Source organism: Hoplias malabaricus, chromosome 7 (genome assembly GCF_029633855.1).
Source record: "Hoplias malabaricus isolate fHopMal1 chromosome 7, fHopMal1.hap1, whole genome shotgun sequence".
Classification (NCBI taxonomy): Eukaryota; Metazoa; Chordata; class Actinopteri; order Characiformes; family Erythrinidae; genus Hoplias; species Hoplias malabaricus.
In genome coordinates, this window is record NC_089806.1 from 9205746 (window position 1) to 9232256 (window position 26511).

At 43.7% G+C, this 26511-nt stretch overlaps 1 protein-coding gene across 4 annotated transcripts in view; it reads right to left on the reverse strand.

Moving 5' to 3' along the window:
* kif13bb (kinesin family member 13Bb) overlaps positions 1-26511 on the reverse strand; it is a 52493-nt gene that overhangs the window by 21802 nt on the left and 4180 nt on the right. For 2 of the 4 annotated variants that reach the window (XM_066676503.1, XM_066676502.1), the window contains exons 4-18: positions 19597-19609; positions 19384-19444; positions 16973-17065; positions 15595-15775; positions 13896-13983; positions 13515-13649; positions 12118-12230; positions 11904-12015; positions 10280-10492; positions 9624-9734; positions 7889-8023; positions 7454-7584; positions 7178-7264; positions 1083-1688; positions 412-574 (exon numbers count right to left, since the gene is read on the reverse strand). In XM_066676503.1, coding sequence (XP_066532600.1) covers positions 412-574; positions 1083-1688; positions 7178-7264; positions 7454-7584; positions 7889-8023; positions 9624-9734; positions 10280-10492; positions 11904-12015; positions 12118-12230; positions 13515-13649; positions 13896-13983; positions 15595-15775; positions 16973-17065; positions 19384-19444; positions 19597-19609 — 2242 coding nt within the window. Of the gene's footprint in view, positions 1-411; positions 575-1082; positions 1689-7177; positions 7265-7453; positions 7585-7888; positions 8024-9623; positions 9735-9829; positions 9864-10279; positions 10493-11903; positions 12016-12117; positions 12231-13514; positions 13650-13895; positions 13984-15594; positions 15776-16972; positions 17066-19383; positions 19445-19596; positions 19610-26511 lie in introns of those variants that run through there. The other 2 variants (XM_066676504.1, XM_066676505.1) reach the window with 2 other exon arrangements.

Here is a 26511-nt window from a genome sequence, read left to right on the forward strand (position 1 = left end):
TGTCTGCGTGGGTTTCCTCCGGGTGACTGTCTGTGAGGAGTGTGGTGTGTTCTCCCTGTGTCTGCGTGGGTTTCCTCCGGGTGACTGTCTGTGAGGAGTGTGGTGTGTTCTCCCTGTGTCTGTGTGGGTTTCCTCCGGGTGACTGTCTGTGAGGAGTGTGGTGTGTTCTCTCTGTGTCTGCGTGGGTTTCCTCCGGGTGCTCCGGTTTCCTCCCACAGTCCAAAAACACACGTTGGTAGGTGGATTGGTGACTCAAAAGTGTCCGTAGGTGTGACTGTGTGAGTGTGTGTGTTGCCTTGTGAAGGACTGGCGCCCCTTCCATATACATATAATGATGTTGGTAGATTTTAATTTAAAAATGGTTGCTATATTCTTATATATACACATACACACTGAACTATGTGTGCTGACCTTGCGGTTGGCATTGAGGTTTGCCGCTGGGATCTGCAGGGTGACGCTGTACTCTGTTTTCTTGTTGAGTTCCTCAGCGACGAAGCTGGCTTCCTGCACCAAAAGATTCACTCGAACAATCTGCTCCTTAAGCTTCCTCAGACTCCGAGATAAGACCACCTCTCTGATTCACACACACAAACACACAAACACACCACATTACAGTCAGCATTCAGTAACACACTGGAGAACCCAGCAGCACATATACGTGGAAGCATCGCTGGTTAATATAATGGAACCTATACACCATGTCACCATGAGAATTCTGCTCATCCAATATTTCTTCTTAATAAAGTGTATGTCCCTCTTTTGCTCTGTAACACGTAACTCTTCTAGTAGGGTTTCACACTAGATATTAGAATATAGCTTTGAAGATTTGACCACAGTCAATAATTCTGGATCACAAACACCCCTCTACCACATCTGAAACTGGATGGAGCTCCATCAGGGTTAGATGAATGAGGGAATACATCTCTATTGGAAAACACAGCAGCACATTCCACAGATTAAAGCCCCCTTGGGGAAATGGGGCATTGTGACGAGTTTGTAAAAGAAAAGGAGTTCGCTTCCTCTACGGAGAACACATTTAACAAGGGGTTTTATGCAAATTTGAGTGTGGAACATTTTTTGACCTGTCATCACTGCTTTGTTGGAGCCTGTTCTCTGAGGTGTGTGAGGAGTTCTGTGGTGTGACTTCGCTGGCTCCCTGTACTGGTCTCTCGGGGCCCAGGCTCCTGCGCAGGCGCTGCAGCTCCTCCTCGTACTGTACACGCTGCCGCTCCAGGGCACTGCGCTTCTCCTCCTCATATCTCCGCTCCAAACACTGCATCACACTCTGCACTGGGTCTGCGGAGACACAGAAAGAGAGAGTGGAACAGACATAACAGGTAGCACACAGAGACCGTTCAGAAGGAGACACAGAAAGAGAGAGTGGAACACCCCTAAGAGTCCACGACCTTGAACATGACTCTATTCGATTCTGAACGTATGGTTGGGAAACTGGCCCACAGACGTCCCAAGGACGACTAGAAGGTGCCCCAGGATTCTCACCGTCGTGGCCCAGTGCTTTCATCATGACTTCGGTCTGTGCGTACTCAAAGTTAAAGGTGATCTCACTGGAGCCCTGGCTCACTCTGTCCAGATCCACGTCCAGCTGCTCCACACTCAGAGCAGTTTCCATTCCCCCACCCTCCTCTCCTTCAGCCGCGGTTCGAGACCGACGCTTCGGCAGGTTTATCCTGAGTGAACAGACAAAAGCACACAGGACAGTTAGACACAATCATTTAATGGCTCTTAATAAACCACAATCAGAATTTCAGTGTTACTGCACTCTTTATCTCATATATTCACTGTCCAATGAAAAACATCTCCATTGCTGTCCTTTTTAAATGACTACACCATTTTAACACAGCAGCTGTCCTTCAGTGTGATGATTTCATAGCGAATGGACCAGTAGAAATGCTCCAAAATTACTTGGAAAAACTCTTAACATTGACTTCCATTGAAATTTTCCTTCTTCTGTAAAGTTACAATTTAAACTGAAGTATTAAAATCCATTTCCTCCAATCCATCTAGACTTTTAGAACTCATTTTTGGCTTGGCTTGGTTTTTGGCTGTTTCTGTACCCGTTTGGAAGCTGTTTTGATCGCTCGGGTTTTCCTGTTTACTCGTTTCCATTGTTATTTCTATATTTATATCTGTTTTTATAACCTACTAACCATCCATAGATCTATCTTTTAGATTGTCTCCGCAGGAATATTCATTACAGAGGCACAAAAACTGCCACCGGACCCTGGAGTAACGTTCTTGGTGTAAGTTACTAAAATTCACTAAAAGCGGTAAGTACCTGCAATTCCATGGCTACTACTGGCTGTTTTGCCTGCTCAGAGTGTGGCATGTTTACTTTAACGCCCTTTTCCACCTCTAGCGATAAATATAGTGGTTGTATTTGTAGTAAGTGTCAGCTAGTTAGCTCTCTGGTGGATAAAGTGGACCAGCTAGAAGTGCGCATCCGGAGCTTATTATTGTTGAGGGATAAACAGCGAGATTCAGTGTTAGCAACTCCGGGTGCCTTAGGGAGAGTTAGCACCCCCACGACTCCGGCGTTAGAGCCCTCACAGCGGGGTGAATGGGTGACGTCTCGGCGTCATAGCCGGAAAGCTAAGGCTGATGCTAACGCTGAGGCCAAAGCTAGCCCACCGGGACACCGCGCTCCTCCGATTCGCGTGTCAAACAGGTTTGCCCTGCTCAGCGAAGCACCCGCTGAGGAGCCTGTTAAGAGTGCTCTGGTTATAGGAGACTCTATTGTTCGGCACGTGAAATTAGCTACTCCTTTAGGGGCGCCGGCAGTAACAGTTAGCTGTTTATCGGGAGCCAGAGCGCCGGATATTAGTGGCAACCTTAGACTGTTAGCTAATAGGAGATATTCGAGGGTAGTCATTCATGTAGGGGCCAATGATATTCGTCTGCGGCAGTCTGAGGTAACTAAGGGTAATATTACAGAGGTGATTAAACTGGCCCAGACGATGTCCGATGCCGTAATCTGCTCTTGCCCCATACCAATGCGGCGTGGCGACGAAGCTTACAGCAGACTTTGGGCATTAAACTGCTGGATGTCCAAGTGGTGTTCCGAAAATCAAGTGGGCTTCATAGACAATTGGTTACGTTTTGAGGGCAAGCCTGGTCTTATAGGTAGGGATGGTATCCACCCCACGCGGGAGGGTGCTGCCTTACTTTCTTGCAGTATAGCACATAGTCTTTTAGCTAGTCAGCAGAGTAGATAGCTGCTAACAATCCAGAGCCGGGACCAGGCCGCAGACAGACAGGCTAAACCGACCGTCTGCGAACTGTCTTGAGACGTCACCCAGGTTCAACTGTATTGAGACTGTGTCTTTCCCCCGAACTAAATGTAAAAGTAGAAAAACAAAATCAGCCTGTTTCAGCAACCTAATCAATATTAAATCATACACAACACCTAGCAGCAACACCTCAGAACTAAAATTTGGGTTACTCAACATAAGATCACTAAACTCAAAAGCACTCATCGTAAATGATATTATAAGTGATCATAAATTCAATGTTTTCTGTCTCACGGAAACGTGGGTTAAACCAAATGAATATTTAGCACTAAATGAAGCCACCCCCCTAGGCTATAATTATGCACATAGCCCAAGAATATCAGGCAAAGGAGGTGGAGTATGTGTAATTTACCAAAATACCCTAGAAATTAGTCTTAAACAGTGTGACACCTTCTCTTCTTTTGAGGTTCTCCCCACTATTATTACAAATCCGGTCACAAAAAAGGACGCATTTTTATTATGCAACATTTACAGACCACCAGGGCCTTACTTAGAATTTCTGAAAGAATTCAGCGATTTTGCTACAAACCTAGCGGTGTGCAATCATAAAGTTATAATTGTAGGAGATTTCAATATCCATTTTGAGAAGGAAAGTGACCCACTAAAAAAGGCATTTACCTCAATCCTAGACTCTATTGGTATTACTCAAAATGTAACAGGGCCTACACACTACTGCAGCCACACTTTAGACTTAGTTCTGACACTAGGTCTTAACATTGACAAAATTAATATCTTACCGCAATCCTCAGCAATCTCCGATCATTACTTAATTTCATATGAGCTACGTTTTATCCATAATATATGTAAGAACCCTCGCTATTCTACAAGGCGTATAATAAAACCATCTACCGCCCTACAATTTATAGAAAACCTACCAGAACTATCGACCCCAGTTCCAACTCCATCAGACCCAATGGACCTAGATGTACTAACTGATTACCTAGAAAATACCTGTCGATCTACTTTAGAAAAGGTAGCACCACTTAAACATAAAAGTATAAGACAGAAAAAGCTCGCACCATGGTATAACGATAAGACCCGTACTTTAAAACAAACATTACGAAAACTAGAGCGGAAATGGCGATCAACCAAGCTTGAAGTGTTCCATTCTGCCTGGAAGGACAGCCTTATAGAGTATAGAAATGCCCTCACTAAAGCTCGCTCAGCATATCTGGCCTCGCTGATCTCCCATAATAAAAATAATCCGAGAGCACTGTTTAGTGTGTTTTCTAGAATTACAAAAAATCAAGCAGGTTCTGAACAACTAATTCCAGCAACTCTCACCAGTAAAGATTTTATGGACTTTTTTAATAATAAAATTGAGAATATTAGACAACAAACTCTAGCCACAGGATCAAATCCATCCTGGCTGCCACCTGATGTGAATGAAATAAAACATAATATAACTGTAAAAGAAAGACTTGAAACCTTTTACCCACTCCCACAATTAGAACTAGAGAAGATTATCACCTCCGCAAACTGTACAACTTGCACACTTGATGCAATTCCCACAAAGTTGCTCAAAGAAGTACTACCAGCTATTATTGATCCTCTTTTAACTATAGTAAACTCATCGCTTAGTCTGGGCCATGTACCCAAAGCTTTTAAACTAGCAGTTATTAAACCTATGATCAAGAAACCAAATCTTGATGCTAGTACACTGTCTAATTACAGGCCTATTTCTAATTTGCCATTTCTGTCTAAGATCTTAGAAAAAGCTGTGGCCCAACAACTTAGTTCATATCTACATAAGAATCATATATATGAAAAATTCCAATCTGGATTCAGGCAACATCATAGTACAGAGACAGCTCTAGTCAAGATAACAAATGATCTTCTTCTTGCCTCTGATCAAGGCCACGTATCCGTGTTGGTGCTTCTTGACCTAAGCGCAGCCTTCGATACAATAGACCACAATATTCTCATAGAAAGGTTAGAAAACATGGTTGGAATCACAGGGACAGCCCTATTATGGTTCAAATCTTACTTAACGGAACGTTATCAATTCGTAAAAGTAAACAATCTAAATTCAAATTATTCTAAAGTAAGATTTGGAATTCCACAAGGCTCTATTTTAGGACCATTATTATTTACATTATACATGTTACCGCTAGGCACAGTTATAAGAAACCATGACATTAACTTTCACTGTTACGCAGACGACACACAATTGTATATTTCAGCCAAGCCCGATGACAAACACAGATTAAAGAAAATAGAGGACTGTGTAAAAGACGTGAAAGGCTGGATGTTGCGTAACTTCCTCCTTCTAAACAGCAACAAAACAGAGGTCCTGCTTTTGGGTCCAAAAGTGACAAGAAATAAATTATCAGACTTAATTTTAAATCTAGCTAACTTTCCAGTTAAACCTGGTTCAGCAGCAAAAAATCTTGGTGTCATAATTGACCCGGATTTATCATTTGATCAACACATAGGTAGTATCACTAGGACAGCTTTTTTACATCTTCGCAATATTGCTAAGATTAGAAATGCCTTAACCCTTCAGGAGCAGACACATTAGTACATGCCTTTATTACTTCAAGGCTTGACTACTGTAATGCACTACTGTCAGGATGCACCAGCAGCAATTTAAGAAAACTTCAACTAGTTCAAAATGCTGCAGCTAGGGTCCTCACTAAAACTAGAAAATTTGAACATATCAGCCCAGTTTTATCATCACTTCATTGGCTGCCTGTTAAATTCCGCATTGACTACAAATTTTTTTTATTAACATATAAAGCTCTACATGGGCTTGCTCCTGAATATCTTCAAGATACAATTTCCTATTATGAGCCTCCACGTTTACTCAGATCACAGAATACTGGATTTTTAAATGTTCCCAGAATTCAGAAGGCCTCAGCTGGGGGAAGAGCCTTTTCTTATAAAGCCCCCCAACTCTGGAATGATCTTCCAGAAAATGTTCGGGACTCAGACACAGTCGCAATCTTCAAATGTAGGCTAAAAACTCATTTGTTTAGTTTATCATTTGGTAGCTAATGCTCCCCCATAGATAAAGGCGGCAGATCCGGGGGGTCCATGGACACAGGGAATTATAGTAAACTGAGACGCTGGTGCTGTCGTCCCGCCGCTTCTCGCGATCACTCAGGTTTGTTGACGGTGGAGCGGAGGGATGCCAGTGTTTCAGGATGCTCCCGTGTCTGTGTGTCCTCCTGGTTCTCTCCTTTTAGTTAAAGCTGTCATAGTCAGATCTGCCGGAGTCATTAGCCACACTCTGGAAATTTTCATATTTTCTACTTTACAAACACAAAACAGTTCAAAACTAATTCCATCCCTTTACATCTTTCCGAGTAAACGACTGCCCACCTGTCTGTCTGGACACTGATGGATGACTGTCGAGATCCTCCTCCACGCTTCAGACCAGCTGCCCACGCTCCAGCAACCACCAAGTGCCTTGAAGCTGTCCCTACACTGAAGTTCTCATGGACTACTAACTATCATCACCAGTAGATTGACCAGAGGAGGATGGGTCACCCCTTGTGAGCCTTGGTTCCTCCCAAGGTTTCTTCCTCAGCTGGGGGAGTTTTTCCTTGCCACTGTCGCCCCTGGCTTGCTCACTTGAGGGTTTTACATTTGTCTTTACATTTCATGTCAAATCTTGTCTTACTGGAATTCTGTGAAGCTGCTTTGTGACAACATCAGTTGTGAAAAGCGCTATATAAATAAATTTGATTTGATTTGATTTTATTGCCATTCCCAATAATCCCTTTAAACAATCCTATAAAATCCAGTCCCAAACAATCTCCCATTGTGGAGAAAAAAAAAACTAACAAACATATTTTCCTTCATCAATTACACAGTGTCCTGTCTCAGTGTGTTCTGCAAATTATATTAAAGCATGGAGAACAAACCTGAAGAAGTGGTTGTTACCCCAGAGGATGCGGTCGCCATGGTGAAGCTGGACTGGGGCTGAGATAGAAGCACCATTTACACAGGTACTAGAAACACAGAAACAAACACACACACACACACACACTCAACATAATGTATTAGAATCTATGCATATACCAAACACTTTAATGCTAAGGTGGAACCTGCATCTAATTTCTCTCTAATTTTACACAGTGCTGATGAGTATTCAACCAAATTATAAGCAAATGTGTGTGTGTGTGTGTGTGTATAAATACCGAGCATTTCTCTTTGGGGTAAGGATCACTCCTGAGTCTGGAGTGATGTCAATAATGCAGTGCTGAGGCTGAATGGCCATCCCACACAGCTGGATGTCCTGAGAGTCTGCTGAGCCCACCATAGTGTGATCCTACACACACACACACACACACACACACACACACACACACACACACAACACAGAGCACTGAAACAGCCTCTAAATGCTCCTTTTGGAGTTGTGACAGAACACAGTTATGAATTCATGCTCCAGTTTATTTAGTTTATTATGTCTTCAGGGTTTTTTAGTGCCACTGTTTTTATGTTTGCCTTTTTGATTTGCTCACTGTTAACACCCCACAAAAGTCTATGGATTTGCTATTTTAGTAGTGACACAAAGGCTCGTGCTGTAAGTGATAATACGTTTTTAAAAGTCCAGAACCATTTTGACACACCTTTAAGTAATAAACCAGTAGTTCGTTTAGTGCTGGATCTGCGTTGAGGTTCACCAGGAAACACTTATCCTCCACCATCCTGATCCCGGACGACTGGAGAGAAATCCCCAAACTCTCCAGCTGTTTCTGTCGCTCCTGTTATTAATAGCAGTAACAGAACCGTGTTGTAACTTAATATGAATAATTCCTGACTCACAGCTTATTGAAGCAAGGGGAAACATTACACTGAAAATGTAGATTTTAAACTTTCAGTCCACTTCCAAACAGAGGTGAAGATAGTTATTACGTATAGGTTTCAACACCATGGTTTTGTTGATTTTCCAAGTAAAAAAATTTAATTTAAACGTTATTTTGTCACTATTCAAGTATGGATTATGAATTTACACATGTGCAGAATTTCGTTTTATTTACCACAGCTTTTGCACTGACCTTTTTTTTGTACAATATCATAAATTCATCAAATAAACAGTAACAGTGCATGTGTTCACTTAGTTTTTGTATAAGTGATGTTTAGCCTTTAAGTTAAAATAATAATACAGACCATAATTAGACGTTAATCAAACTCGAACCTTACAGCTCACTAAAAATTATTTTCGACATATATCTAACGTAATATGTGAGTGCACTAACCGTTAAACCGACACTGTGCCCTACGGAGGGTGTAGGGGGACATTTTGGGATTCGGCTTCGCTGCGGCATTAAAAACTTCTCATGAATCACTCACTCTTCACTTTATTTAAAGGCTAAGCACCACTTCATGGACCTCCATGAATATTTCACATTATTTTAGTTACTGACAGATATAAGTATGAATTAAAATGAAAATAGCAGCTTAATTTGCTTTAAAACTGACAATTTTATTAAATTGACGGAAAAACCCGAGCTCGCTACGGAAATTCTTGAACGCGACCGTGACGTCACTGGTGGACAACAGCTGAACGACGCCGCGGTAAAACACCGTTATGACTGACTGTTATGACAGTATCTAGCTAAATAACCAACATTATTTATGACAATAGCCTAGCAATAAGCTAAACTCAAATGTAGAGGTACCGTTATTCTTGTAAATGTGATCGAAGTCGAACTCGAATTCATCCGACACTATAAACCTCCGTAATGCAGCTACGTAGCCGAGTATAATCTGAGCCACCGAGTTTAGCGAGTCAAGCTAACGCTAACTAACACCAACTAAAACAGGCGAAGTGAGTGTCCTTACCCTGTTTACCTCCATGTTACAGAGGCTCTTGAACACCTTTCGTTGGTGTCCTTACATGTCCATATTGTTGGAAAAGCGCCAGTGAAATGAGCTACAGATAACGGAGTGAGCGGATGGTCCTTTCCAAAGTGCCCGTTTAAAGTGGACAAATTTAGTCCATTTTCTGGTTATTTTGGGATCTTTGGGCCATTTGTTCACAGATGTCCCACTGTACATTGAATGATTGCAGCCAAAAACAACACACCTTTTCCTCATTTTTCATTAAATTAAGTGCAGCTTCTAGAGTGTTGTCCACCATCTACGTCACAGGCAAGACGCCTATTAGAGTTTCCCAACACCGTTGGGGGGGGGGACCAACGGTCTTTTAAACCTTATTCCTTCAATTAGTAAGAAATAACATGTTTTCTGACTATCAATAAACACTATCAATGACCTACCACTTGTAAAAAGTATTAAAGTTACGTATATATTAAAGACTAATAATTATGTCATTAAAGGGACAGTAATAGTGAGTGTTACCTGAGCGATCTCTTCTGTTTTTCTGAGTTTCTCCTCCCAAGAGACTGTCATTACTTTGATCAGTTTCTCAGACTCCTCCAGCCTGTCCTTCAGCTCTGGGGCTTTCATGGACTGAGAGAGAAGATTTAAATCAATCCAAAGAACCATGAGAACAACCGAGCACCTAAAGCATTGTTTACCATTATGCCTTTTCCTTTCTTGTTTACCTCCTCCATGTCTCTGGTCATGTGCACACAGACACCCAGGTTCCCATGTGATTCACATTTAATTTTCCGCAGGATACACTGATTCATAGAGACTGGATAGAAATTTATAACCGGAGAATTTGGAGGTCAGAACAACACCTTGAAATCAATGTTATATTTGTGTGCAGACATTCAGGACCTGCTTGGCTCAGCGTTATCTTTAGGAGAATCACGAGTCAGTTCCTGGTTATGTCTCAGTCCTCCACTGATGAGAGACTGAGAGAGAGAGTTGTTGGCCTAGATTTTCTCTCATACAGAGCACAATTTTTCTCTTACTCAGCACAGGCCACTGACATTCCATGTCTCATAACACGTTAATGGATGGAGCTGAATGTGATTAAATTTGGGGAGATGTGGTGGAAGCTGTAAAGATTATTGGCAGAAAACTGGTCAACCGATAAATATATTCACCTCAGCCTTAGTGAGCTGCTCTCTGAGCTTCTCCACCTCCTCCCTCAGCTCCCGGATAATCCTGGCATTTGGATCCTCGTTCACCACGGCATGGTTTACGATGCTCTTGGCCCGGTCAGCGTAGCGCAGGGTGGACAGAGTCTCGTCATAGTTATCAGCAGCTGGGCTGATTGTGGCCACCATGGCTGTGCGACTGTTACCACCCAGACTGTCCTAAAACACACACACAGAGGAGAAACCCATATTAGCTTGAGCCCAGCAGTGTCAAATACAGGACATTCATTCATTCATTATCTGTAACTGCTTATCCAGTTCAGGGTCACGTCGGGTCCAGAGCCTACCTGGAATCACTGGGCGCAAGGTGGGAATACACCCTGAAGGGGGCGGCAGTCCTTCACAGGGCAACACACACACTCACTCACACCTACGGACACTTTTTGAGTCGCCAATCCACCTACCAATGTGTCTTTTTTCTGTGTCTGTGTGGGTTTCCTCCGGGTGACTGTCTGTGAGGAGTGTGGTGTGTTCTCCCTGTGTCTGCGTGGGTTTCCTCCGGGTGACTGTCTGTGAGGAGTGTGGTGTGTTCTCCCTGTGTCTGTGTGGGTTTCCTCCGGGTGACTGTCTGTGAGGAGTGTGGTGTGTTCTCCCTGTGTCTGCGTGGGTTTCCTCCGGGTGACTGTCTGTGAGGAGTGTGATGTGTTCTCCCTGTGTCTGCGTGGGTTTCCTCCGGGTGACTGTCTGTGAGGAGTGTGGTGTGTTCTCTCTGTGTCTGCGTGGGTTTCCTCTGGGTGACTGCCTGTGAAGAGTGTGGTGTGTTCTCTCTGTGTCTGCGTGGGTTTCCTCCGGGTGCTCCGGTTTCCTCCCACAGTCCAAAAACATACGTTGGTAGGTGGATTGGCGATTTAAAAGTGTCCGTAGGTGTGAGTGTGTGTTGCCCTGTGAAGGACTGGTGCCCCCTCCAGGGTGTATTCCCGCCTTGCACCCAATGATTCCAGGTAGGCCCTGGACCCACCGCGACCCTGAACTGGATAAACGGTTCATTCAATGAATGACTGAATATCATTATTTAGATAAACCCTGTTCTTCACACCAAGGGAGACAGTTTGAACAGGAAGATAACTGCTGTAGATAAACACACACAAAGGATTATCACATGCACTGTATGTAAAAAGGGTTTGTAGACACCCACTAATCCAGCATTTCTTCTGAAATTCAGCATATTAACAGAGGGTTTGACTCCAACTGCAACTGCTTCTACTCACATGGAAAGACTTTAGACTATGGGTTGGAACACTGCTGTGATGATTTGATGGCAGTCACAAAACCATTCATTAATGATGTTAGGTACTGATAATGGACAACAAAAATAAGAACCTCCTCCACTCAAAAGTACTGAAGGGTGCCCCATCACTCCAAGGGTGGTCCTTATGGCTCTTTAGCCTACAGCTGGCTTTGAGCATGGTGACCTCTGGCTCATATAGGCTTGTCCCATTCTACTGATCAATATTGGGCGCACTTAATGTTTCTGAATTCACATTTGGAAGGGCTGTCTGGATGTGTATGGACATACAGGGCTTGGGGGGTATGGGATGATGCTGTTTTGTGTGAAATGAAAGCCGCGCACCTTCAGTAGCCAAGTGAGTACGGAGTCTCTGTAAGGCACGAATTTGCTCCGGCTCTTTCCAGACCCTTGGTCAGCCAGTGCTGAAATCACCAGACCCAGAGTAGTGAGAGACCTACAAACACAGTCATTATCATCAACATCCAGTTCAACAATACAAAGCAGATTCGGGAATGAGCAGTACATTTTTTTGCTGTAACTGATGTATGTCACTTACTTGTTGATGTTGCTGCCCTCTTTCAGCCGTTCTCCAGCAGCTCCGGTTTTGGCCGCTCTCTCGCTGCCTGCCAGGTCCACCAAACTCAGTTTACTGACCTTCTCCCCACTTGTCTACACACACACACAAGAACAAACATTATCACACCTTACAGCAGCAAAAACTTATATCCAGGAGAAATAAGGTAGATACGGTAGAAAATGGGGTGGCACGGTGGTGCAGCAGGTAGTTGTCGCAGTCACACAGCTCCAGGGACCTGGAGGTTGTGGGTTCAATTCCTGCTCCGGGTGACTGTCTGTGAGGAGTGTGGTGTGTTCACCCTGTGTCTGCGTGGGTTTCCTCCGGGTGACTGTCTGTGAGGAGCGTGGTGTATTCTCCCTGTGTCTGCGTGGGTTTCCTCCGGGTGACTGTCTGTGAGGAGCGTGGTGTGTTCTCCCCGTGTCTGCGTGGGTTTCCTCTGGGTGACTGTCTGTGAGGAGTGTGGTGTGTTCTCCCTGTGTCTGCGTGGGTTTCCTCCGGGTGACTGTCTGTGAGGAGTGTGGTGTGTTCTCCCTGTGTCTGCATGGGTTTCCTCCGGGTGACTGTCTGTGAGGAGTGTGGTGTGTTCTCCCTGTGTCTGCGTGGGTTTCCTCTGGGTGACTGTCTGTGAGGAGTTGGTGTGTTCTCCCTGTGTCTGTGTGGATTTCCTCTGGGTGACTGTCTGTGAGGAGTGTGGTGTGTTCTCCCTGTGTCTGCGTGGGTTTCCTCCAGGTGACTGTCTGTGAGGAGTGTGGTGTGTTCTCCCTGTGTCTGCGTGGGTTTCCTCCGGGTGACTGTCTGTGAGGAGTGTGGTGTGTTCTCCCTGTGTCTGCGTGGGTTTCCTCCGGGTGACTGTCTGTGAGGAGTGTGGTGTGTTCTCTGCGTGGGTTTCCTCCCACAGTCCAAAAACACACGTTGGTAGGTGGATTGGAGACTCAAAAGTGTCCGTAGGTGTGAGTGTGTGTGTGTGTTGCCCTGTGAAGGACTGGCGCCCCCTCCAGGGTGTATTCCTGCCTTGCGCCCAATGATTCCAGGTAGGCTCTGGACCCCCCGCGACCCTAAATTGGATAAACGGTTACAGATAATGGATGGATGGATGGATGGTTATAAAAAAAAAAAAAGACTTCCATGCTGTGTGTTGCAACATGCTACAGGTTTACAGCATTGCCATTGGTATCAAGTGGAAGGAAAAATGGCAAAATGGAGGTGGATTATCTGTAATGCATTTCAAAGTGGGCAAGTAGAGTGAAGTACACAACAAAAACTAGGATATCAACTACATCAACAACAATAGGCAGAGTACAGCAAGATTGTGTTTGTTTGTGTGTGTGTGTGTGTGTGTGTGTGTGTGTGTGTGTGTGGTGTGTGTGTACTCTTACCCCAGATTTTAGGTCTCTGAGTGTGTGCGTGAGAATGAGGTTAAAGACGGCGTGTGAGCGGCTGCTCTCCTCGTTCATGTTGGTGGCTGCTACTGTGCGAGATTTATTCCCTTCTGACATCAACGACTCAATATCCTGTAAAAATAAAGCAGAGGAAATAAGCCTAAAACTCTCTGAATGTGAAGGTGTATAAAGCACCAGAACAGGGGGAACAGCTGAAATCTTATCAGATATGATCTGCAGCTACTTGCCACCTAGGTAGTGGTTACACAATAGAGAGTTCAGTGGGATGTGACGACGGGTGAGTGAGCATTCTCTAGATGGTCCTGTACTTTACTGATTCATGAGCTGTATCAATAAATGAATGAAACTGAGCAGAACCTTATAGCTGGTCACAGCCAGACGAGACAGGCCATCAACGTACGGACCCAACACCTTGTGCTCTCTCACTCGTAATGCCTGAGAACTCCTGAGAACAGAAATGGAAAGTTATAAATATATCATAAATTATCACTGTGGGAACAAAACTTTCATTCATTCATTATCTGTAACCCTTATCCAGTTCAGGGTCGCGGTGGGTCCAGAGCCTACCTGGAATCATTGGGCGCAAGGCAGGAATACACCCTGGAGGGGGCGCCAGTCTTTCACAGGGCAACACACACACACTCATGCACACACTCTCACCTATGGACAATTTTTTTGACTCGCCAATTAACCTACCAACGTGTGTTTTTGGACTGTGGGAGGAGACCGGAGCACCCGGAGTAAACCCACGCAGACACAGGGAGAACACACCACACTCCTCACAGACAGTCACCCGGAGGAAACCCACGCAGACACAGGGAGAACACACCACACTCCTCACAGACAGTCACCCAGAGGAAACCCACACAGACACAGAGAGAACACACTACACTCCTCACAGACAGTCACCCGGAGGAAACCCACACAGACACATGGAGAACACACCAACTCCTCACAGACAGTCACCCAGAGGAAATCCACACAGACACAGGGAGAACACACCAACTCCTCACAGACAGTCACCCGGAGGAAACCCACACAGACACGGGGAGAATACACCACACTCCTCACAGACAGTCACCCGGAGGAAACCCACACAGACACAGGGAGAACACACCACACTCCTCACAGACAGTCACCCGGAGGAAACCCACGCAGACACAGGGAGAACACACCACACTCCTCACAGACAGTCACCCGGAGGAAACCCACACAGACACAGGGACAACACACCACACTCCTCACAGACAGTCACCCGGAGGAACCCACACGGACACAGAGAGAACACACCACAATCCTCACAGACAGTCACCCGGAGGAAACCCACGCAGACACAGGGAGAACACACCACACTCCTCACAGACTGTCACCCTGCTGTGTGAGCTGTGTGACTGCGACACTACCTGCTGCACCACCGTGCCGCCCGGAACAAAACTTGAGTTCTGATATTTGAAAGTAATATAATAACCGTAGTATCACCAAAAAAAAATGCAGTTACACTGCAAGTTAAGAATCTTTTGGGGATAGGATGGTTACATAAATATATAAAGATAAACATGAAATTACACTACGTGCTTAAACTCTTAATGTACAGTGAATTATGTTACATGGGCAAATACACTGTAACTGTGCATTAAACTGTTCAGAGCAGTGCTTTTTCAGCTCTCATCATGACTTTGTCCACTGCTGTTTAGCTTCACAACAGACGTTTTCCAGAGAACAGTATGTAAATGACATTTCTGATAATACATCCTAAATATTTCATGTGCAAATATTTGTGCAGAGTCAGTCATTGTTCGTTGCCTGGTGCCACTTTTTAAACACTGTTGGTTGGTAACATAAAGGTAGCTGATTTGGGTCCTTTTTAATGTTAGAGAACACAAACCCCTGCTTCAGTTCATGTATCAGACTCATATCATCACCTTTTCTTCTTTTTTTTTACATCGTTGAAAGACATCATCTGCTCTCTTGGTTCTCTCTTCTCTTTAGATTCCTTTATTTGTCAGTGATGACAGATTTGATATAAAATATGTCAAAGTTCTCCTGTGTTTCTCACCCTTTGGGGTCCAGCAGGTCTCGGACCCTCTCGTTGTAGATCTCCATGTAGGAAACTTCAACGGTGAAGCTCTCTCCCTCTCTCATCTCTCGGACTGTTCTCTCGAACAGAGCGCTGCACAGCCGTGGGATCAGCCCCGGCTCCTCCACTGAACCCATCATGGTGTACGACTTTCCTGAGCCTGAAATCAGAATTGAAACATGTTTATATCGAAAATGGCTGATCACAGCTAAAGTCTTCACTTACGAGACGTTAATGTGTGTTAAGTTCACATCAAATAAGGCATCCCAGGTGGTGGCTAGGATTTAAGTAGGCGGTTACCATAGCGACAAAGTGCTATGAGTCCTGTGAGTTCACCACCTGGATAAGAAGTAACACTCTTAACTTCTCTGAAATGTATTGGACGGTGCTCTCTCACATCAGACAACACAGTTCCAGTGTTCAACAGCAAGATGTTTGGGGGTTAATACCCCACTGGCCCAAGCTTAACGTTAAGAATGGTGATCTTAGGCTCATGTGCAGCTACTCCCATTTAAGGTGATTTTAATGGTAATTCAGCAAAAGCTGTGAGTGCACAATTGAATGATGTTTTACACAAACTGTGCACATTAAACTGAAGGTTTTCTCTTAATGATCGAGGGACGTGGTGACCACACAAACTAACAAGGCAAAAACATTCAGATACATTCATTCATTATCTGTAACCCTTATCCAGTTCAGGGTCACGGTGGGTCCAGAGCCTACTTGGAATCATTGGGTGCAAGGGAGGAACACACCCTGGAGGGGGCGCCAGTCCTTCACAGGGCAACACACACTCACACATTCACTCACACACTCACATCTACGGACACTTTTGAGTCACCAATCCACCTACCAACGTGTGTTTTTTGGACTGTGGGAGGAAACCGGAGCACCCGGAGGAAACCCACACAGACACAGGGAGAACACACCACACTCCTCACAGACAGTCACCCGGAGGAAACCCACGCAGACACATGGAGAACACACCACACTCCTCACAGACAGTCACCCGGAGGAAACCCACACAGACACAGAGAGAACACACCACACTCCTCACAGACAGTCACCCAGAGGAAACCCACACAGACACAGAGAGAACACACCACACTCCTCACAGACAGTCACCCGGAGGAAACCCACGCAGACACATGGAGAACACACCAACTCCTCACAGACAGTCACCCGGAGGAAACCCACACAGACACAGAGAGAACACACCACACTCCTCACAGACAGACAGCGGGAATCGAACCCACAACCTACAGGTTCCTGAAGCTGTGTGACTGCGACACTCCCTGCTGCACCACCGTGCCGCCCCACATTCAGATACAGTAAACAGAAGGTAAAGTAACATTACCAGTTTGACCATAAGCGAATATACAGGCATTGTATCCCTGGAATGCATTATCCAGGAGATCCTCTCCAAGGCACTGGAACACAACCTCCTGACCTGAGAGACACATAAACACACAGAAACAGCTTCACATATCTGTGTGAAACAGAAAAAGAAAGACTCTGACTCTATGACTCTTCCAATGACAATATGCTTCTTATATCGCTATTCAGTTAAATGAACGGCAGTGAGTAATAATGGCCATGATCCCTTGTAAAATGCTCATCATGCTCTTTTGGCATTCAACTGGTTTTACAGGTTTTCTTTCTTTATCATGGGCTCAGTTCACGAACATGGAAAACCTGTCTCTTAATAGGAACAATGATTAATCAGCACATTTCTCTGAAACACTACTTTTTTTTTTTCATGGCGCCTCATCAGGAGGTGCTGCATGTTTGTGTGTTGTCAATGACTGTATTAAATTAAACCCCAGACACCAATATTGCTGTCTAACTTCATGCAACAAAATGAAAGTTCTACATCAATCCCAAATATCAAAACCCAACAAAAGCTTAAACATTAAACACATACAATAATAATGAAGTGAATTAATAAAGTCGCCTTTTAATATGAATTTTCCATTATATATATATATATACAGGGCGGCACGGTGGCGCAGCAGATAGTGTCGCAGTCACACAGCTCCAGGGGCTTGGAGGTTGTGGGTTCGATTCTGGGTGGGTGACTGTCTGTGAGGAGTGGGTTTCCTCCGGGTGACTGTCTGTGAGGAGTGTGGTGTGTTCTCCCTGTGTCTGCGTGGGTTTCCTCCGGGTGACTGTCTGTGAGGAGTGTGGTGTGTTCTCCCTGTGTCTGGGTGGGTTTCCTCCGGGTGACTGTCTGCGAGGAGTGTGGTGTGTTCTCCCTGTGTCTGCGTGGGTTTCCTCCGGGTGACTGTCTGTGAGGAGTGTGGTGTGTTCTCCCTGTGTCTGCGTGGGTTTCCTCTGGGTGACTGTCTGTGAGGAGTGTGGTGTGTTCTCCCTGTGTCTGCGTGGGTTTCCTCTGGGTGACTGTCTGTGAGGAGTGTGGTGTGTTCTCCCTGTGTCTGCGTGGGTTTCCTCTGGGTGACTGTCTGTGAGGAGTGTGGTGTGTTCTCCCTGTGTCTGCGTGGGTTTCCTCTGGGTGACTGTCTGTGAGGAGTGTGGTGTGTTCTCTCTGTGTCTGCGTGGGGTTCCTCCGGGTGACTGTCTGTGAGGAGTGTGGTGTGTTCTCCCTGTGTCTGCGTAGGTTTCCTCTGGGTGACTGTCTGTGAGGAGTGTGGTGTGTTCTCCCTGTGTCCGCGTGGGTTTCCTCCGGGTGACTGTCTGTGAGGAGTGTGGTGTGTTCTCCCTGTGTCTGTGTGTGTTTCCTCCGGGTGCTCCGGTTTCCTCCCACAGTCCAAAAACACACGTTGGTAGGTGGATTGGCAACTCAAAAGTATCCATAGGTGTGAGTGTGTGTGAGTGTGTGTGTTGCCGTGTGAAGGACTGGCGCCCCCTCCAGGGTGTATTCCTGCCTCGCGCCCAATGATTCCAGGTAGGCTCTGGACCCACCGCGACCCTGAACTGGATAAGGGTTACAGATAATGAATGAATATTTATATATATAACTTTTCTGTGTAAAAAGTAACACTGTAGCACAGATCTATAACTAATGCACCATTTAAGGTAGAATTTAAAATTTGAATTTTTTTGGACTTTGAAATACCTTAATAAATCTGATTTGTTATTCTTCGGAATACAATTTGGACTTTGGCTGTCCACTGTGAGTACTTTCATGTTTTACAAACTGAGGATGAAGATTTTTCTTTTGCTGTACTTTGCATATTTTGAAGGAAGTTGCTGCTATGCTTTTAAGGTGGAAACCTATATTGGAGATGTTCGTGAGTATTGTATCCTACGCTCCTGGAAACAGTGAAATAGTTAAAAAGAACTAAATAGTAAATGAATAGAACAAACATTTTCATCTTCGGGGCGGCACGGTGGCGCAGCAGGTAGGTGTCGCAGTCACACAGCTCCAGGGGCCTGGAGGTTGTGGGTTCGATTCCCGCTCCGGGTGACTGTCTGTGAGGAGTGGTCTCCCTGTGTCTGTGTGGGTTTCCTCCGGGTGCTCCGGTTTCCTCCCACAGTCCAAAAAACACACGTTGCAGGTGGATTGGCGACTCAAAAGTGTCCGTAGGTGTGAGTGTGTGAGTGAATGTGTGTGTCTGTGTTGCCCTGTGAAGGACTGGCGCCCCCTCCAGGGTGTATTCCTGCCTTGCGCCCAATGATTCCAGGTAGGCTCTGGACCCACCGCGACCCTGAACTGGATAAGAGTTACAGATAATGAATGAATTTTCATCTTCTATTTTTCTGGGGAAAAAAAACACAAAGTAATGTTATTGACTGTTTGTGGCATACCTGCATATTTGCCTGTGTCCTTCTCATTCATGGACCAGAAGCAGTAATCATATGCAAACACCTGAGATGAGATCAAGAGCAACACTGACAATTACAGCAAGTCAAGAAAGTAAGAAGTAAACACTTCAGATGCAGACTCAATATCAGATAATAGATGTTATATTTCCATACAAAAATGTAGCAAACTGACAAGATCCAAATAAGAAAGCTTACCTTTGGTTGACTCCTGCATCGACAAGAAAATAAACAAGAAAAAATCAGACTGATACAGTGCAGGGGAAAAAATCGAAATAAAAATGACATCATTGCAGCCATTAAACTGTTTAACATTCTGTACCCAACACCGCCTGCTTTACATGTCCCTGTGTGTGTGTGTGTGTGTGTAGTGAATTCAGCCACCTTAAAGTGCACTCGCTGCTGACACAGGGATTCAGTTGTGTACACACAGTTTATCTAATCTCTACAGAAAAGCATGCAATGAACAGCTGCACATGAGCCTAAGTTTCCATCCATGTGTAAATGCTGGCACAATCGAGTTTGTGATCATCCACCACATCAGTAAGCTAAGCTCATTTATGCCTGTGTCTGAATGCAATCGAATCCTCAATGAAATGTACCAACACCTAGTGTAAAGATTTACCTGAAGAAAACGATCAATAATCAGAGTAAATGAAGTCTACGGGTTTATTTTTAATTTACCATTAGTACAGTGGTGTTTTAAGCAGTTCACTGAAGTCTCAGCCACGTGGAGATTGACGACAGCTTATGATTTCTAGCTTTAGAAAGCTCCATCATATCTACAATCTACAAAAATTAAAAATAAGGTAACAACAAGGTATATATATATATATATATTTGTTTATTTATTTATTTATTTATTTATTTATTAGCTCTGTTTAAACCATGACCATCAATGGTCTTACACTGGTTGCCATTGATCTACAAATCCACATTTCCATGAAGAAACAATAGAAGCATTATCATTTCCTGAGTGGAAAGAGTGAAAAACATAAGTCCTTCAGCTCATGCAACACTGAGAAAAATAAAATATAATAAAATAAAACTCAAAATCTAAAATATGCCGTGTTTCAGTGTCTAAACCTTCTGTTCTGTACCACAATGGTCTAACGTAGTACTGACACTGCTGCGGCTTAAAGAACATTCCACAAATAACTGGCACACATTCAGTCGACGGCGTAGGAGGCCAACCTTCGGAAAAAAACAGTAACCTGGGGTAGTCAGAGAACTTGTTTCCTCTGTTCTTGGTTATAGACTATCTATGTGGCCCTGGATAAGAGCGTCTACTTAGTAATGTGAAGGTTTATGAGGAATCTGATTTTAAACAGCTGCAATACAGGAAATCTAATAGAATCCTCCTTAAAGAATACACTCCCTAGACAGCGAGCATATATCTGTCCACTGGCATAAAAAGACTGGCACACCACTGACTGTAGACCACTGCTGGTCCACCGTCGGACCACTCAGATTACTGTCCTGTACAGGATAGAACTCATTTATAATCTCCTCAAACAGATTTTACACTCACAGAGACTTTTATTCTGAAAAACAAGCTAATACAAATATTACCAACAACTATGAGAGATATAATAATGAGTATAAGCCTGATATAAAATATTATGCTAAAAATATTGACCCTGTGCTGGATTTAAATTATTTACTAATCTTATTGATAAACAATAACAAAAAGAACCTAATGAAGAAAAAAATGTAAATTGGACTGTGAATGGAAAAATGTGGCATTTTGTCTAAAATTCTGTTTAATCACCAGCGGTCCGCCCAAAAAACGCTGTGTAAAACACTAGTGGACCTCCAGCTTTGTCCTCAGTGGGTCAACAGTGGTCCGCCGTCTCCTTCCTATTAGGGTCTGGCTAGTTAACAGTTAATTAAATCTGCAATGTTCATGTTATTAAACTGTAAAATAGATTCTGGGCTTCTAGTCACCCAAAATAACACATCAACACATCAAGATTTTATAACGGAACAGAAGTTCTTATAATTTTTTCTTTTCATTTGCACAAACGAGGCTGGTTTAGAGCTCATATTTATGTCTTTTTTTTTAACCTTTAAACAATATACATTCTGGCGTCTGTAAAACGAAACTGAATTGCTGCACCATTTAAGGTGGAATGACAACTTTGAATATGAAGCTGACAGAATCAGTATGATTACAAGTTATTTCACTGTGAAGAATATCCAAGCTAGATAAACTACTGTTGTTGCTAAAGAGAGCAAAAGGCTTTGGCGGGACAGTAATAATTTTAAATTATCCCACACGTGTTCAGCAAACTAGACTCGTTTACATGCTTTCTAAGCCTGAACTGTGTCTGTGCTTTGAGTGACATACATGCTTTGTCATGAGTGAGCTGATTATAGATAAGCAGTTAGCATAATGCTAATTGTGCACAGCCTCTAGTTATCTGTTGGATTACTAGCTACATTAGCATGTAGCTTCAGGCCGAAACATACACCAAATATATTTGGGATTTTTACTGGATTTTATTTTGGCAGAAATGTAATTTTAGTTGCCTTTGTTCTCCAAGGGATTTCATAACATTTGGCAAACACTGAGAAACCCTTGACATTCATGTGTTAGTAAAGCCTCACAGTAATATGGCTCCAGCTCAAAAACAGGCTAAACCCACATCTCACCCCTCAGCCCTCTGAGTGTGATAAGACTGTGTAAACTTTCTTCTCCAGCTTTAGAACAAGCCTGTAAGACCTGTTTGTATTTCCTCCAGAACCATTAACGTAGCAGAGAGCAAGTCAGGGCAAAGAGATCAATGTGAAACAGTGAGACATTACACCTCTAATTGTGAAAAACAGACTTTATCGATCACAGAAGTGGTAGACGAACAGAGAAGAAGGGTGTGAAAATCAATTGTTCTTCCCTACGAGGAAGCAGATCCATAGCTGGGGATATCTATGACATAGAAATATTATTTCATACTAATGTACTGTGAATAAAAACTACAAAAATAAATGCCCTGAAATAATGGCCTTTGTTTATGGACAGTTTGTTAACTCACACCTAGCTTAGCAACTTAGCTACATACATTTTTCAGAAGTTTCCATGTGATTATATTGTTAAGAAATATTCAAATATTGATGAAATTTAAACCTTTTTATGAACTATGAACCTCTGAGGATATGCGTCCTCCTAATTAGCTACCTCTCCAGTTGGTTTGCATGCTCAAAACCAGTCTAACTTGCGTATGAACCCCCAGGTTCTGTATAATCTCTCTCTCTCTCTCTCTCTCTCTCTCTCTCTCTCTCTCTCTATCTCTTTCTCTCTCTTTTCTCTCTCTCCTCTCTATCTCTTTCTCTCCCTTTTCTCTCTCTCTCTCTCTCTCTCTCCTCTCTATCTCTTTCTCTCCCCTCTCTCTCTCTCTCCCTCTCTCTTTTCTCTCTCCTCTCTCTTTTCTCTCTCCTCTCTCTCTCCTCTCTTTCTCTCCCTTCTCTCTCTCTCTCTCTCTTTTCTCTCTCTCCCTCCTCTCTTTCTCTCCCTTTTCTCTCTCTATCTCTTTCTCTCTCTTTTCTCTCTCTCTCTCTCTCTCTCTTCTCTCTCTCTCTCTCTTTCTCTCTCTTTTCTCTCTCTATCTCTTTCTCTCTCTTTTCTCTCTCTATCTCCTCTCTATCTCTTTCTCTCCCTTTTCTCTTTCTCTCTCTCTCTCTCTCTCTCTCTCTCTCTCTCTCTCTCTCTCTCTCTCTCTCTCATGCAATGAGATGAGGATGTTGCCCTATTCCTGCTCCATATGTGGGTAATATTTACTTATTTTGCTGTAGATGGAACTGACTCTAAAATTGGTAGAACGCTAACTGCATGAAAATAAACACAGACTAAAAGTGCCACAAAAAACAACTGAGTTTATGTGGTAGTTCAAACAGTGAACAAAAACGTACAGACAAGTTCATCTTCAGCCATGTACAAGCAACAGTCCCCCCCATCCCCCACAAACAAACCCTTCTACCTCAAACGATGCTGAGCTTCTAAACGTAAACAAATGAGAGAACAGCCTTTCCCCACAATTGCAGACGTTCCCTTTAATGGGGACTGCAACCAGACAGAAGAGTTTATTGGTTCTTGTTGTTGAAAAATAATTATTCATTATACTAATTGTTTACAAATGCATTGCCTTAACGATGCATAGAAAATAGTTGGTGAATTCATATGTATACCAGATTAGTTAGTTACATTGTTATGAAAAACAATATAATGTAAGTATAATGTAATGACAGTGTGGCTCTATACATTAATACGTTAGTGCAGAATAAATTAATTGTTACAAACTAAAAAAATCTTCTAAAAAATCTATTGTAAACTTTTAAAATGGTAAAAGACTTGCAGTAGCAGGAAAAATGGGGGAGGCACAGCCCCTGAGGGATATTACACACAGCGAGGTGAACAGACACACCCTTTGTAAAGAAGAGAGCAAGAAAGGGAGTGGAGCCAAGAAGTGGAGTAGAGGAGAACAGAACAGGAAGCAACTCGGCCTGAAAAACACCGCTGTCAAACTCGTATACGCCGACATACGGACTCTCAAAAGAGAGGAGGAACCTGACTCCCAGCTAAGACTTTTATGCAGTACTCTACAAGAAACAGTAGTTTTAAAGCTAATAGTTTTCTCACCAATAAACATTAGTTTGATAATAATAATAATAATAATAGTAATTAATAAATAAATAAACCCTCTCAACAGAACAAGTCCATGCAATGACTGTAGGGCCATGTAAACAACTCCAACTCATCCACAAAGAAACTGTATGGTGCTCCATCACTCCACAAAACACAGTTCCACTACTGCACTCCACAACTGATGCATTTCTATGGAGATACAAGCTATATGTGTATAACAAAATTAGCTTTATATGCATAAAAACAATGGCTCTAAACGTACTGAATTCAAATACTTCTGATGGTAGTACAGCACATATAGGTGATATAGCTTCCAGAAAGTTCATAAGGACAGACAAGTGGAGGGGTTTGTGTTAGCTATTGGGGGAGAGACCTATATTCCTAACGAATGACATATGAAACCCTGGTGAAAGATGAAGGCTCTGCTCCAAAGATAACAGTACAGCCTTTGTAGAGCTCCAGAGACACAACCTCCACTTCGGCAGTGATCAAACACAGCTATTAACCTTCATTAACTCTGCACTGAAGAGCATCATATAGAGTAACAGGGAACATGACACACAGTTTCACCCTTGGTCCAAATTCAGTTGCTCGGACAAGACATATCAGGTGTCTGAAGTTTGCTTCTTCAGTTTTGCATGTTTAAAGTGATAATAGTTAAGTGATTGATTAACACGTACACCGAGTGGCATACTGCAAATTGCACGCCCAATAACCAGCCTTGCACTTCACACTTATATAAGTGTAAGTATGCTTTAAAACCTGTTGAAGTTCATCCCACATTGTGCAGTGAACTAATCACACACCAAACGAATGAGGAGGTGCTCAGGATCACTCACAGTCGGGGGAGGAGCTTCATAACAAGCCAGTCTGTGATCAAGAGTACTGTACTTCTCGCAGCACACACACTATACCACACAAGCGTAAACAACTGAGTATACTGTTTACATCCATTAAGCCGTTTTCATTTATGACCTCCGGAAACTATCCGGAGATTCACGTCTGGACATTTTCCGGAGTTGCCTTTTACACACGTAGCGTACAACTAGAGGTAGTCCATGTCAGATGTGCTCTCACTACAGACACACACACACTGTTGTGTGTGCAGGAAGCACTACATACGTTCACTGCGGTTCTCCAGAACATTACCAGCTCTATTCACACACTTGGTCACCACCTCGACTTTGTACAACGGGGCTTGCAGGATAAACATCAGCTAACGTTTGGTACAAATAATTCAGACATTTTTTTACCCACTCATACAGGCTCCTTTGGGTAAAATCCAGGAAAGTTCAGGGCTACCGTGCATCTCTGAAAATGGCTCCAGACCGTGATCTATGAACATGAACATCCTCTCTTTAAGAGGCTCAGAACAATACCAAAATCACTAAAACAGTTCCAGAGGTCTCTGGATGGAGATGACTTCCCTGAATCCCATCAAATGTTCTGACATCTATTGTAAAGCCTTCACAAACTGAGGCTACCAATTAACACCGTCCCTTTCTGAAGAAATGTTGGGTGAGCAGGTATTGACAAACCTCTGGCCAATCGGTGTATGTAAATTACCATTAATTGTTAGCTTTATTACATCTCCACTGCAGGGAAAGCCATTTATCTTTATTTCTTTGGTTTTTTTCCCCCATTGTGAGTATCCAAGGTTACACTTGACCTTGCAGTGACCTTCAACCAGTTGCTAGGACATCTGAAGGCTGAAGCAGAAGAATTTGGGCCAACAGTGGGACACGTAAAGCTCCGATAAATACCAGCACACAGAGAGAAAAGAGACAGGAGAGTCAGCCTTAAAGTAGATAACGAGGAGAAATATTTCCACTTCTTTTCGGACGCAAAAACCCTCCAGAAAGTGTTCCCCTTCTTTTTGATTTTCTCTGATACAAACAAAAATGCATGTTCTAGTCCTGTTGTTCACAACCTTTATTATCAATGAGGTTGAGGCAAGGTCAACATAGTCAACATTCCCACATAAATTAGTCTTTATTTCTGCATATTGCAGCACACAGGGAATATGTACACAAAGGAATGAGGGTGATCGTTTGCGCACAAGGCCGTGTTAGTTCAGTCCTTCATGCGATCCATTCATTCATTCATTATCTGTAACCCTTATCCAATTCAGGCTCGCGGTGGGTCCAGAGCCTACCTGGAATCATTGGGCGCAAGGCAGGAATACACCCTGGAGGGGGCGCCAGTCCTTCACAGGGCAACACAGACACACACACATTCACTCATACACTCACACCTACGAACACTTTTGAGTCGCCAATCCACCTACCAATGTGTGTTTTTGGACTGTGGGAGGAAACCGGAGCACCCGGAGGAAACCCACGCAGACACAGGGAGAACACACCACACTCCTCACAGACAGTCACCCGGAGGAAACCCACGCGGACACAGGGAGAACACACCACACTCCTCACAGACAGTCACCCGGAGGAAACCCACGCAGACACAGGGAGAAC